The sequence below is a fragment of the Netta rufina genome (assembly GCF_964035555.1).
Source record: "Netta rufina genome assembly, chromosome: 20".
Classification (NCBI taxonomy): domain Eukaryota; kingdom Metazoa; phylum Chordata; class Aves; order Anseriformes; family Anatidae; genus Netta; species Netta rufina.
Window position 1 is genome coordinate 10,296,667 of NC_140144.1, and position 15,648 is coordinate 10,312,314.

Consider the following 15,648-nt stretch of genomic DNA (forward strand, 5'->3'; position numbering starts at 1 on the left):
AATACTAACCAACACCTGCAACTGGGTATGTTGATTTTCAGTACAGAGGAGGAAAGAGAAGTTCACAGCAAACAGGCCAGTGACAGAACAAGGGCATTTAAATAATTGATTGCAGCTTTTTGTTTTCATTCTTATCTCCCAATAATTAAGGATCAGATTACAAACTTGGGTGATAGCGGTAGCCTAAAGAACATCCCTGCCACGAAGACTAATTCTTACCTCATTTTAATCTTTAATTACATTTACTGTACAGGTGCAAAATATGAATAAAGTTTAACAGACTTGTAGCTCAAGACTACATGAACTGAAGATTATGCTTCTCGTATGAAGTATAAGCCTTTGCATCACAGCTAATAGTACAAGTCTGCTCACAGCAACATCAACAGGTAAATCACTTGTTTGCTAAATATATATGTGGTACAGAATCTTCTGTTAAACAACCCCACTCTAATTAAGATGCTGTATTTGCTAGGCTAGCAGGTTTTAGACTTGGATAAAATGCAGTGTTTCAAGTATGTTTAAAGTTAGGTCAAGAAAGGAAGTCTAATTACAACAGGAGTCACAATTTTGGTTATTTTTCTTTTAATCATTTTTTTGAGAAGATGTACAGATAAAGGCAGACACAGTGACTTTTCTAAGAGTTAAAAATCTATATAGGTACAACACCATAACAACTGTACAGCCCATCAGTAACTGCAAGCATATTGTATCCTTAACTACAGCATGCCTATGCCTTCCTGTGTGGCAGAACAGAGCTGGAAAGTTCCTTTTCAGGAACATTGGTTAATAATTGTTTCTCACAAATGGGGGACTATCTTAGGGAGCATGAGCCTGATTTTTAGAAGTACCCAGTATTCACTCCTATGTCAAATTCTCTTCTTTCTCCTAGTGTAAACTAGAGAACAAATTCGTATGACAACACTCAAGATGACTTCATCACATATAGCTACACTCTAAGAGAGTGCAGTTAAAGCTGTTTCACTTCTTTTACAGAACTACAGACCCTTTTATTAAAAGGAATACTTCTCTTTCCAAATGGTGGATCATCTCCCCATCTTCACCACAAATGCTTTTATATACTTGTTGAAAATAGGATTATAGAATAGATTATAGCATAATATCCTATAACAGATTATAGGATGTAGTTTTCTCACCTAGTGTAGTATGGATACATGTTTATGTAAGATCACAGCCTACTTTTACTAACTTGGAGAGATTTTCAGTTTCAAGTATTTTGATTGTCCATATTCATAAACATTGCATATGCATTTTATCACACAGTATAACAACAACAAAAGGGTTCCTCAACAAATCCCCTCTGCTAACATTGCCTTAAGCTGTAACACACGAACAATTCAGTGCTGCAAACATTCACTGTAGCAAAAGAAAAAGAATTCCTTCTTCTCACTGTATCTCTAGCCTCTTGCGCTTATGATACCCTTCAGCAAGTCTATGGGCAATGGAAAGATGATGGTGGAGTTCTTTTCTGCAGCAATGGTGGTCAAAGTTTGCAAGTAACGCAGCTGAAGAGCAGCAGGTGACTCTGTGATAACCATGGATGCCTCTTTCAGGGCCCTGGAAGCATTCATTTCACCCTCAGCTGCAATTACCTAGAAATGGAATTAATTAAATGGAATTATGACACAATGATAAACTATAAGTTTGTCAGATGACTTCAGCCTTAAGTCATAAATAAAAGATATAGCTTATCACTTTGATCAAGTGACCTCCCCTTACTGTCTTCTTTCATTGGTTCTGCCTTTTCTCTCCCTTAGATATAAGCTACTTCTGTTTGCCTTCAAGGCCCTGTATGCCTCTTTTCCATTCCATTTACAAAAATTGGCAGTGTTAAGTCCTGAAAATGCAACACGTTGAATTTGGTGTATTTTCAGAAAATCCCTGCTTTTATGCTTTTCAACACAGCCTCCTAAAAAAAGAAGGTCCTCCCCATACATCTCTCTGGAAAGGGCTTGATGGATGAATGGTGTGGTTCTTTACTGGGGAAATACCTTTTTATTCCCTCATTATTTTTTCAATATGTGCTCATCAGGAACAGATATGTGGCCGTGCATTTCTTCACAAGCAAGGCTCTTCTGCATTGGGATGATATATTCTGAGTATTTGTAAAGGACAGCTAGATAGTGAATAGCACTTTTAACAGGTAAGTTATTGAAGTTATTGGTGCATGTCAATGCTCAAAATTGTTCTGTTTAAGATGTGGTCTAGGAATGTAATAAAGAATTGGAATTCTGCGTTTTTAAATGATAGCCGCAAGTTCAACATGAAACTGAACAAGCACTTAAACAAATCCACACAAATCCTACCCTGCATTCCTAGTTGCCACAAACCGCTTTCGCAGAGAATCTGTACTTTCCAAAATACCACATTAAGTTATTTATGAAGGAAATAAATAAATAAATAAATAAAAGTATTGATGTTATTACCTTAGCTCTTGCCTCCCGCGCAGCTTCTGCTTCTGCAGCCATTGCTCTCTGCAGCTGTACAGGTAATTTCACATCCTTGATCTCCACACGTTCCACCTTAATGCCCCAATCATTTGTTGCATCATCAAGCGTAACCTATTTAAAGTATGACAATTAACTTAAGCCATCTAATTGGCTGCAAACAAATGTCCAAATTTGAAGAAAGACTATCAAACCACATGAACTGAAGAATGAGAATTCCTGGACTGTCTATTTAATGATTTTAGTATTTATGGTATGCTTTGATAACTGTAAAAGCATAACTGTTGTAAACAACTACTTAAAGGACAGCTTTATGAAAGGAATTTAAAAGCTTTATGAAAGGAAGTCTGTGTTGTAATTTCCTTCAACAGTAGAGTATAACAATCCAGAAAATGCTTCCTCTCATGAATTCCTCATTCCCATTTATTAGCCCCACTGGTCCATTTTTCTGGTACTCACTCATTTGTATTTGACTGACTGCCATCCCAATAGCTGTGGATAGGGTTTTGCCTAAAGCTCCAAATCAAAACTTGACTTATCACTTATAAGGTTAAAAAAAAAAAAGTCCCGACATGTAAGTTATCCATGGGATTACTGTATAACTGATTTGGTAACGGATTGCTTAGACAAAGTTCCTCATACCTGCATGCTGTGTGCAATTTCTTCACGATCAGAGAGAATCTGAGAGAGATTTTTGGTCCCCAGAACATTCCTCAAGGTAGTCTGTGCTAGAAGACGCGTGGCTGAGCCGGCATTTGTGACATTTGCTACAGCAAGGACAGCGTCCTGAACTCTGTAATAAACCACTCCGTCTACATTAACTGTCACAGAGTCCTTGGTCAAGATCTAAAAAGCAACGGGAGAAGCATATAATAATTAAGCATACACTTATTGAACATAATGCTAATTACATATTTATTTTACTGGGTAAATGCCTAGTATTTTCCAGGGTAAAGCAATTATCATAAAAACCATAGGTCTTATACATGTATGGTACATATAAACATGTCTACATACTGATGCACAAACCTTCCTGCACAGCTCTTTCAAGCTAAGACTAAATATGGTACTGGAACACTCCTCACTGAAAAATTAATTCCATTAATTTTCCCTTTACGTTTTTTCAAAGTCAATTCTCCAAACTCACAGAGGGATTTACAACTCGTAAGAAACAAACAAAAAAATATCGAGGAATAATTTGCATCAAAACACATGCTTTTAGCTAGGCAATTTTAGCCTGTTATGCTGAAACTAACTATGTATCATATCTAGGTGGGAAAAAAAAAGTAAACAAAAAAAACAAACCAAAACCACCCCATTTCAGTGAGGCTTATATCAAATGTATAAAAGTGGCAGATTGTAGAGGAACACAAGAGGTATGCATAATGTAGGACCAAGCTAACAGGCTCTAAGAACATGAGCAATCCAAAAGTTATTTTGTTTAAATGCAGAGATAAAAATACAGGACCATTCCATTCAAAAAGTGTTCAAGTACTCTAGTTAAGACCACACCCTAGAAACATTTTTGAGAGGGGCTCATTTTATGTTTCTGTACAGGGAACAATAGGCCAATAAGTATCATTGCAAATACAGGATATATGAGATCTTTACTTGTATTTAACTTCAGTCACAAAACTGAAGATTTAGCAGGCACATTTGTGCAGGTGTGTCAGCTTATAAAACAAGGGCAAAACAGGCAACCTGTTTAAAAAGCAGGTGAGGGAAGAGGAAGTGTATTTCAGCTGTACTTTTGAAAGAAGAGCACACATGAGTTTTCCATTCTACAGGTGTGACTGCAGCTGAAGGCAATTCAGTGATTATTCCATAGGAACAGCCAAGAACAGAGACTCTTAACACCGCTGTGACCGTGTAAGTTAGTTTATTGAATTGCAAAAGCTTTGTGAATGAAAGATGTCAGTGTATCACGAATACTTAACCTTCAAGAGTTTTGTGCTTCCACAATCTATGTTAGCAGGCTTTTCATAATAGCATGTGAAAACAAAGAATGAGTAGTGTGGACAGAAATCAAGTACAAATAAAAATATATTTTTGCTTTCACCTACTGAAAACAAGCAAACCTGAACCTCCAAACATAATTTAATCAAGTCAAAAGAAAAACCGTAGAACTTCACTAATGGTACATCTGCAGCTGCAAGCACATTATGCCTGCCATTGATTAGGTTTCTACCAATTACCCTTTCGAGTACGCTATGACAGCTGCCATCTGTCTAAATCTACAACTAATGATGAGCAATAAACTGGCTGGCAAACATGACAGGAAACAGATGCACTAGACAGGTTGCGTCAAGTATCTTTGTCTTGCAAAACATACCAGATACATAGAGGATACAGTTATAACAGAAACACACAATTGTTCGATGACATTTTTAGAAGGCTAGTGTTTTGTTCTTTTGTTATCTGTTGGCATCACTTAGTTCAGCTAGCTCGCTACTACTGAGAGATTCTGCTACGAGATTAAGATGTCCAAGTAAAAACAGGCAAGTAATGACAAGAAACTTTTTGTACTTTAAAGCCTCCAAACTGGAAGATACCAGATGACATTAGGTGTAGTCACCTTCATATGTTCCTGCATGTAGCAGGACACAGAAGCAGCGCATACACAAAACTCATGTAAGAGAGTGGACCATCACCTTAAGTTTCTATTATTAGCTTTCGGCAATAATTTCATGCCATTATTTTAGCTACTTCATACAACTAGAGTAATTGGCAAGGAAAAGATCACTGCTTCTTTTCGAAATTGTTCAGATTTTACAGAAATGACTACAGAATGCTGCGTGAAGTCTAGCACTCCTGATTCTAAACCTCTCCCATTCTAGCTCTTAGGCAGTATTAAGGTATCTTATTTGCTCCTTAGAGGACAGCATAACTTGTTTTCTTTCAGGGATCTTCTCTCATGGCCTTTAGTAATACCACTCAACATGTATTCGTCACATTTTCCTTGTACAAATAGAAGCAAGAAATCTACATGAAAACTACATGCTACCCAATACTGAGAGGGCAAAAGGAAAAACAAAGGAAAAACACTTTAGCAGATACAAAGGCAATTGCAACCTTACCTCTTGGGGTGGAATATCAAAGGAGATGGTCCTCATATCAACTTTGATGAAGCTGTCTGTGCAGGGCAGGGCAAAGAACAAACCTGTACAAAAAAATCCATCAGACAGGATGCAAAAATGGGTCATTAAAACAGATGGCACTAGCTACAGAAATAAGCTTCAGTCCAGCCACTGTAGCTGTACAGCCCTCTTCATAACGAGCTCAGCAGCACGTTCACTGGTGGCTTTCATGCCAGGATAAGATTTTAAGAAAAGTATGCTGAGAAGCTTTAATTTATTCAGCTCTAACTTATTTAGAGAGCTTTAGCATTTTGAAAAAGAAGAACAAAATCACCAAACACCAACCCAACCCAAAAAATAAACAAAAAACAAAAGAACTGCTAAGAGCTACTTTTCAAACCTTGTCCTACGTAGTTACTTGCGGGGCCTAAAACTATCAACCTCCTTTTGTTCTGGTGGGTCACTATTTCTTCAACATTACAGCACTATGAAAATATCCCAAAATCTAGATTAAAATGAAGGGAGAAGTTATTGCCCCTTTTAATCACTTTGAACATCAGGAGCAATAGCTGAAAAACACATTCTTTCTCATGAGAATTTTTAATATGCACAGAAAACTTTTCAAAATTAACATATAGTTTAATTGCTTCTATTTCTTTTGAAGAATGCTATGGCTTTCAACCCATTTTGGCTTTAACTGAAATGCAAAACTTTTGTTTTTAAAATGGCACACTTGATGCCGCTATTCCTCACTTGCTATTCTGTGCTTTTAATTCTACCTGAAGACCATGCATTAACTAAGGAGATCTGGGTAAGGCTCACAGATAATTAGCTTACTACCTTCCCCATATAAATAACGTATCTTGCCACTGAAGTTACAAAATGCTTGAGAAACCCATTCACCAGCCTAACTCCATGTCTCCAGACAGCTATTATTTTGCCAATGACTCAATTAGCACAAATATTAAGAATGCTCTCCAGGACATACCCGGTCCTTTTGCTCCGCCTCTGATGCGTCCAAGTCGGAAGATGATGGCTCGCTCATATTCCTTTACAACCTGTAATAAATAGTTGGATATCATGCAAGAGTTTCCAAAAGCTGCATCATGAATTACAAACCAAATATACAGCAACCTAAGACAGTCTTAAGTCTCTTATCTAATACGCATCGCATTTCATTTCTATACTGGCTGCTTTTGAGAGTTTTAGCCTAACCCTTACTTTTAAAAAGCAAACAGAAAAAGGAACAATGAGAAAAATGTTCCAGAAGAAATATTCTTCAGACTATAGCACCACCTGTCAATAGCAGAAGCAACAACACTTCATCTGGGCAAGACCAAGCACTGAAAGCAGCCATCGGGAATATCCTGGCAACAAGAAAACAAAGCGCAGTAGATGTGATCCAGCAGAGATTTTCCAATTCTAATTCTGATGGGGTATATTGGGAAAAACAAAGCAGGAGTTATTCTCTCAGGTCTGGAAACATCAAGCTCGAGGTGTTCACAACGACACATTCTCTAAGAATCTGTCATGTACACATATGCATATATATGCACATATTTATATACTTCATATGTACACACATACATATATAGAGATCTCCTTAAAACTAAAACAAACAAAAACAAAAAATAAAAACAACAAATAAACAAACAAAACAACAATCCTCCAAGAGTAATTATGAGTTCTTACAAATTATTCTGATATCCCAACTAGCTTATGTACAAATGACAACTGGGTAGACAGTAAAGATGCCCATGCAAAAATCATTTTGACTAAACACTGTAATAGCACTTTTCTCTTTGATTTGAAGATTAACATACAGAAACATTTCTGCCATAGTCCAAGAGAGAATAGATTCACTTGTGTTTAAAATAAATAAATATAATAGTGAACAATAATAACCACTGGTAAGCACCTGTATTGCTTAAAGTTTTAATCCAGCTTAGCAGTGAAAAATTTTACCTTGATGCACATCCAGATCGATATGGGAAATGTAACAAGAATTAAAATATAAGAAATTATCACCAGAATCCATCCACACGCACCAAGGCTAGCATTGGATTGATCTGGAAGAAAAGAGCAGAAATTTTCAGAGTTTTAAAACAAAGAATGCTTGTTAAGGAGAGCACCTACACTGGGATATTTACTTTGAACAGTCCTTGAATAAGTCACTGCTAACATTACTCTTACTGCCAAACTCATTAGGTTTAGATCAAGCCAAATTAAAAGGCAAATTCTGCTTTCGTTTGCACTGCTCTCAAGTTGCACAAGGTAGCAGAGGACAGGATGTGGTTCAAGTCACATTCATGCAGAATTAAGTATGCACTTTCACACCCGCACCTGGAGCTAACAGATTTCAATACAAGCTTTCAAATGCTTCCTTCTTCCTCAGCATTCTCTAGCAGAATGACATACAGGCAGCAGTAGAAATCCTGTTCCTTTAGGAGCTAAAGAAGTCAGAGCAACACTTGCTTCATAATGAGTGAGCTTGAAATACCCTGTGGCCCGTCTAGCAATAGGACATTTAAAATTTGGTTTATATTCCAATTGTCATAGATGCAGATCTGAGAAAACCTGCACTCTCAGTATTGCTTGATCTACGAAGTAGCATAAGAGGTAGTGAAAGACTACCTGAATGTGAAATAAGGTCTCTGTAAAAAATTTCTTGTCCAAAGACTCCTATTGCTTAGAAAATAGACACGCTAGTGCTCTGTCAGGAATGACACTGACTGAAGGTATTTCTAGAAGCACCAAACAAGAGCTAGTGGTATCAAATACTATACAGCTAAAAAAAGCAACGTGCCACGATCTGTTGTCAAGCATTCATGAAGCGATAGGAAGTTTCCCTTCCTGCCAGTTAAGACTCCCAACAGGCTGCCAGGAGCCCACTGCCAAGCGGGGACATCCCAGGGTGAAACACACAACGATCACATTCCTGCTACAGAGATACTGACATCCATCCTTCTCACCCCAGCTGCTAAAAAGCCAAAGCTATGCTGCCAAAAAAATCCCCGCAAAGCTCAGAAACACACAGCTCACATTTAGATAAAAGAAAGTTGCTTTGGGGTCACTCTTCCCAATTTTGCTGAACTGTAAATACACCTTTACAGTGCTACAGATATGTGATCATTATCCTAACTTGATCAACACCACAAGAGGTGTGGAGTAATTACCTACCTCACTGCATTCAGCAGCTTGCTTAGCACAGAAATTCAATTAACGAGCCTGCGAGTTTCTGTTTAGTTCTACCTGGAATTATGCAATAAATTCTGCCCTGTACTCACCAGAAACAATTATAATTCCGTTTTTACAACAAAACTTGCCAATGGTAAGAAATAAGTAAGTCTCCAAGTCTCTACCCTAACAGTTATTCTGGGCAGAACCCATTTTGTTATAAAGCAAAATCTTGACTTTGAAAAATTCTAACAACTCCAGGTATGGGCATAAGCACTTTGTGGTGCCCACAATTGAATTCAGCCTTGGATGAAGAGGGAAGTGAGACAGATGAGTCATTAGATAACCCTGAATGCAAAGAATAGCAAATGCTTTGCAAATTCAGATCCGCAACACTTGACTGAAGTCACAGAAGTCATCAAAATATTTGGGAACCGATATAAAAGTTTCCATTCCTCTTTTTCTCAGATTGTGAACCTTTCTGCCATTGAGCCTTTCAAGTAAGACAGAATATGGAAGTGGTGGAAAGTAACTGTTGTCTCACGTGTTATCTTCAACTCGACAAAGTTACTCAGACCTGAAGGCCACTGGTATCTTATCCCTTTCACGTGCCAGTGTAATAACCCTCAGGGAGGCACGTCATGTTGTGTGTCACTTTAAAGTTCCTCTGTGGAAAGTTACCTAAAGATACTGCCCTGCAATTTCCTGTTACGTAATGGAAATGCCAGCTTAAAGGAGTCATCTCCAGGTTTCTGAGAAAGCCACAGAAATGCATTACCTGGAATACTTCACACCCATATGTACTGTATAGGTAGCTGTCGGCATTAAGCAACATCTATAAACTCACTACTGCAGGGAAAATTACCTCTTGCTTTGCAACAAGGTATTAGCTAACCTAAAACCATAAAAGGTCCACATTGATTAAAGAGGAAAAGTTTCCCTTTCTCTTGCATTTGCTAATTTTCATAAACCTAAAGGAACCAAGGATCCTGCTTCAGTTCTACTCTACAGCTTACCATCAAAGCTTCACTGCACCAATTATCTGCTCCCACTTGAACCACACCGTTAAAAGAAGTATTTGTACATCTGCTTCCCTGATGAACCCAAAGGTGGAAGTTACAACTCAAGTAATGTACAATTTCAAGATCTCAAGTAAGCACATTTTATTGAGCAAAAATTATTGTCCAATCATCCAGTATATTTCACAACATGTGAAATGCTGTCTCATGAAAAAACGTATGAAATACAGGAAGCATGTTTGGAATCCACGCAATGAGCTTATTATTGCAATTCTTGAACATCTCATGCATGGAATTTGGATAACTTCAGCAACTGGCCACTTGTCAGCTGCTCTCAGTCAGGCCCATCAACACAGCACTCTACATAGCAGCAAGTTCAACAGCACCAAAATGAGACTGACAGGGACAATGCAGGTGGAACGCACAGCCACACATGCACCTCTTGTGCATGATGCATATCCCTGATCACCCAACCTACTGAAAAAAAAAGATTTTGCACAACACAAAGTGCTGGCTTACAGCAGACTTCCTCCCAGCCCTCCTTCGCTTTTTGCTTTCACCCATTCCATACGGGCACCCTTCAGTGGAGATAAAATGTGTCTTTGTTTTGGCAGGCAGTGACAAGGAACAGCTCGGGTAGATGCTCTTTTCATAAAATGTCTGCAAAACAACTACAGAACTACCGAAGACAGACTTGCAGTGTATTTTGTGATCTCGAGGCAAAGCAACAATAAAAAGGCCTGTCTAATTTCCTAGCTGCATCTGTAGAATTCAAGATCAGCAAAAGAGAGCTAGAATGAGAAATAAGGAAAATTGGTTCTGTACTGGGAGTTCTGCTTGGGAACACTAAAGAACTGGGTTCTGCTTCTTGACAGATCCCCATGTGAGATTTCTGATGCTGTTATATGATTAAACTCATAAAGGGGAGATGCAATTTACTCCTTCCAAGGGAAAAAACAAAAAACAACAAACAAACAAACAAAAAACCACCTTATTTAACATCACAAAGTCCTTTTTTTTTAAAAAATTTCCAGTGACTCTAGTTTCTCAACTTGTCTTCTTTGCTGCTTGATTCTCCCAAGTGCTGAGTTACACGCCCCACAGCTTCAGTTCAAACGTTATCCACTTTTTCTGGATTCTAACAATAGTCTTGCTCTTTTGTTATCAAGAAACTCAAAACTCAGACATGAATTTAATCAAAGAATCCTATTTGTGGACAGTCTGCAATAAATTATGTATCTTTAGGAAATAAACCACAAGGAAAAAAAAAAAAAGAAAAACATTTTAATTGAATTAGCCTTGGACCCCTTTAAGGCTGACTGGAACAGTTACTGCTGCTGTAACCAGGAATCATCACTTGGCTCATCAAACAGTATTAGCAATTTATAACAAACAATTAGTTCCAGGAACTGAGATGAAAGGGCGAAGTTCTGCTATTACAGCTTTAGGTGTGGCATGCCCTTCACTGGAGATCTATTCCCTTCTGCAGAGCCTGAGCACACACAAATGGAACAAAGGCATCCCTGTCCAATCGCAAGAATGTGTACGACTGCGTTGCCCAGGGATGTGGGGGAGTCCCGGGGGTGTTCAAGGAAAGGTTGGACCTGTTGCTTAGGGACGTGGTCTAGTGGGTGATAGAGAGGCAGGGGGACAGTTGGACCTGAGGTCTTTTCCAACCTTAGTGATTTTATGACTCCCAGGTGCTGTGGTGGGAAAAGACCTTCCTCCACAGCCGGGCAAACGCCACCAGACACAACAGAACGCACGCAGGGCTTGGAGCACCAGATGGGCACTTCCACTTTCATGCTGCTGCTCTGAAATCCAGGGCAGTATGAGAATGACTCAGTACTGTTATTGTGTGACAGTTATTCCAGTATTTGCTAATTAGCAAACAATGACTACCGCTTTCAGTGAGAACTAATTATTTTTTTTCAGAGCATTTCAAAGCTTTTTACATGGGAAACAGCCAAAATCATTACGTCTTGTTAGCCAAAATTACATCTATTGCCCGCTTGCTCTGTAGATACTTTATCATGACAAAAATAACTGCTGGCCAGCCTCAGCCTCCAGAACAACACAGCACACCACAGCAAGAAACACCGGCAGCAAGGCAGGGAAGGGCTGGCAGAGCCCAGATGAGGCTGGGGTCAGAACAAGTGCTGCTTGGTATCCTAACCAGCGTAGCTACGGGATGAAACGCAAGGCCTCGGCACGGATACGAGAATAAAACATGTGCCATGAGGCACCGGGCCACAGAGACCTACGGGTATTTATACACCATTGACCGCCTCGCTAAAGCCTTTGTACGCAGGGGGATCTCACACATGTGCTTCCTTCTCCAGTTGCAGCTGACAAAAGTTAAATTAAGTCATCCCTCTTCAGCAGCATGAACATAACAGGAAAACGCTCCAGCTTTCATTGAGAGAAAAACCACCAGTTGCATAATTTGAGCGCATCACCCGCGAGGCAACATCCTCTAGCGCACCGACACCTGACCGTGCCATAAAAACGCTACGGTTCGGGCTTTTTTTTTTTTTTTTTTTTTACTGAAGGGAAAGTTGAGTGCAGCGCAGAGGGTTTACTAACGGGGTAAACAAGCCGTCCCCCGGCCCTCTGGGGCTCCTCGGGGACCGCGGCTCCCCTCCCTTGTGCCCGCTCCGCTTCGCGCCTCAGCGGCCGGAGCCCCGCTGAGGGGAGCCGGGAGCGGGAGGGCGCGGGGCCGCCCGGGCTGAGGGGAGCGGGGGCTGCCCCGGGGGCGGCGAGGCTCTTCTGAGCCGCTAACTTCGCGCTGCCGACTTCGCTCAGCGGCAAACGTGAAAGAAAAAAAAAAAAAAAAAAAAGTAAAATAATAATAATTAAAAAAAGAAGCAGAAAACCGAAAGGGGGCCGTGCTCCCCTCCCGCCGCCGCGCCAGTTACCTCGATGCCGCAGCGCCTTGGGCACCGACCCCATCTCGCAGTCCGCCATGGCCGCTGCCGCCTCTCCTCAGCCCGGCCCGCCCTGTGCTGGGGGTGGCCGCCACCTGGGTGGGGCCGCGGCGCGGGCGGTGGCAGCCGTTGGGCCGCGCGCTGCCGCCTCAGCGCCGCTCCCCGGTGCTGTGAGGAGCCGGGGGGCACCGACCCCAGCCCCCGAGCCTTGGTTCACCCCGCCCGCCCCTCACAGGCAGGGAGAGGGGGAATTGAGGGGTGAGGAAGGGGGTGAACGACCCCCGGAGGCACGGAGGGGAGGCAGGGGTGTGAGGGAAGAGGGCCAGGGGTAGAGGGTGTCCTGAGGGGTGGTCGCTGTGGGGGGAGGAAGGTTTGAGCCCGGCCTCGCGTTCAGGTTGAGGTGGGAATGGGAGCCTCTGGTTCCTAGCGTGTAAAGGTGGGTCTTGTGTGAGAGGATGAGTTGGGAGTAGTGTGCAAATTCACGGGTTTTTGCTTTTATCCGCTCCTTTTAAGGAGTTATGCGCTGGTGCGTTCTGTGCCTCTTTCTGAGGCCCAGCTAAAGCGTGTGTCCAAAATGAGGAGGGAATTGAAACACTCCTAAAGAAAATAACCATTTCTGAGAAATACACCTCAAGTTTCAGATATTACTGCGGTTCTGACCTGTGTCAGGACACTGACAGTTTCCTGACCTATTGCAGGACACTGGTGGAGAGTTTGGAGCTTGAGTCCCCTTTCTGAAGACACCAAAGCTGTGATCCCTGCTGCTGTCCCGCAAGGCTCATCCCACAGGAACAAGGTGTGTGTAGAAACACGTCGTTACGCATATGGTCTTACATACCAGTAGCGACAACAATATTATATGGAAGATGAGGGTGTCATCATTTTTCTCTCTCTTGTTTGCTGACCTTTGGGTCTTCTGGCAAATAGATTGCTTAGAATGCCTCAGAACGATAAAGAAGGAAGGATGCATTTGAAATAGGAGGAACAAGTTCTGTGAAATCACAGAGCAGATGAGCTTTGGTGAACTCTTGTCACCAATGCCAAATTTGGCACTAGAAAAGTCTAAGCTAGTGCCAACAATAAGATCAGTACTTTTAAAATTAATATGAATTGAGCATTAAAAAAATGTGTCCTTCTTGATTTACTTTATTTCAGCAAAGAAAAGGAAGCATCTGTTAATTTGCCCTATCATTAAACTAAAAAGTCTGCAAATAAAAGGCTTTTTATCCTACATGAAGCTGGTAACCTTGCTTCATTGGAAGCTCCAATATCTCAGCAACATGTTGTGTACTTATGTACAAATTTATGTTGGCATTTTGCTCAAAAAAGAGAAAGCCTTCTGTCTAATTTTAAATAGGCTCTCATTCCATTTCTTTTGCTGTCTTAAGACGTTTGCCAAGAAAGTTTGAAAAAACACAGGGTGGTGGTGGGCTGTGATACTGTTCTGTGGTTTGTTACTGCCATCTACTGTTTTCTGCTGTGTGCTTCACACAGTATTTAATGCAATTTAATTAGTCTTTCTGTAAATACTGAAGTGAAGAAAAGGATACAGGATTACTGACAGGTAGGTAGTAACTCATAAGTGCACACAACAGTGAGATGAATCTGTGAATCAGTGTTAGAGTTAAATTAGATGCGTTCTGTGGGCAATGAAGGCATGTGAAATACTATCAGACAAAGCCTGAGAAGAAAAATATGAAAAAATACAACCTTTACCTAATAATAGTATCTGAATGTCTTCTATCCTCCTTGTAATTTTTGTTTCAATAAATAAAGGAATTAGGGGATTTGATTTTTGTTTGGCTAGAAGACAACAGTGGAGTTGAAAATGGATTTATTAATCTTTAGGCTTTATGAAGAGAAAAACTTCATTGGATTTTGCCTTTATCATTTCTGTGAGTAATTTTGATTTCAAACACAGAAGTTCCAGTCAATAATAATTCCTCAGTATCATTCCGTTCATTTACATCATCTTTCCTTGAATTCTAAGGTATCTGTAGACTGTTAATTAAAGCATTTGTGTGAGGTGTGCCAGCCTTGGAAACTCCAGTTCTTTGTCTTGTGTGGGCAATAGCTGCAGCTTTCTATTAGTCTTCAAAAGGGAAATATGGTACACAAACATACTGATTGTAGACTGAGTTGTTTGTAAATGTGATTTTTGCTTTCTTAAGGTGCAAAAACTGAGTGGTTTACAAAGCGACCTGTAGATGTCAGCAAGATACTAGCCACAACTGCTGCCAATGGTAGTCTTTTTGAAGCATGCATTCAGTGTCTTGATTTTTGTCATCCCGGGCTTTTTTTTTTTAAAAAAAAGAAACTTCCTTATAGAAATGCATTAGTCCATAACTATTATGAAATCATATCAGAGGCTTTTCCCTTAAGTGTCTGTGTGACCTTAAAGAGATGCTGGATGTGGAATGTTTAATTTACAAACCCCATTTGGAGCTGCTCATACTATGCAGAATTTTATGGGAAAATTTAGTTAAATGCTCGCTCTTCTAAGCTCATGAAGTGATGTGTTGTCAGCTTACCACAGGGATTACACATAACAATTTGGTAATGAGGTGTGTTTTTGTGCCTTTTTTGCTGTGTTTTTTCCCCGTTTGCAATACATTTGTAGGGACACTTACAGGTGTTGTTTTCCATTGCCGTTTATCATGCAGAGTTTTTAGGAGTGAACTTAATGTTAAGTATGTTAGGACATTGACTATATACTTAGTTACATATGTGTTTAAATGCTCTGTTGAATTTTGAATTGGAGCTAGGTCTCTGGAGGACTTCTATTTTACTTCATGTAATATATTTGCAGTAGGTCTGACTACATATGCTTTAGTTTTATTCTGAAGAACATTAGTTTGAATCAATTTCTCCTAAAACGTCTAAAACTAAGCAAAACCACAATACTAATTCAGCAACATTTCCCACGTTGTAGAAGTCTGTGTTTCATTTAGTTGCCTATTCTTATACCATGGGATTATTTGTT

General features: G+C 40.1%; 1 protein-coding gene across 1 annotated transcript; it reads right to left on the minus strand.

Moving 5' to 3' along the window:
* Positions 1-616: 616 nt before the first annotated feature.
* STOM (stomatin) lies at positions 617-12,723 on the minus strand. The gene is made up of 7 exons (XM_084299295.1): positions 12,657-12,723; positions 7,508-7,611; positions 6,531-6,600; positions 5,543-5,625; positions 3,108-3,311; positions 2,445-2,579; positions 617-1,610 (listed from the first exon to the last, which is right to left on the minus strand). Exons 1-7 carry the CDS (start codon positions 12,703-12,705, stop codon positions 1,416-1,418), a joined length of 840 nt encoding a protein of 279 aa, XP_084155421.1. The 5' UTR covers positions 12,706-12,723; the 3' UTR covers positions 617-1,415.
* Between the last annotated feature and the right edge of the window lie 2,925 nt (positions 12,724-15,648).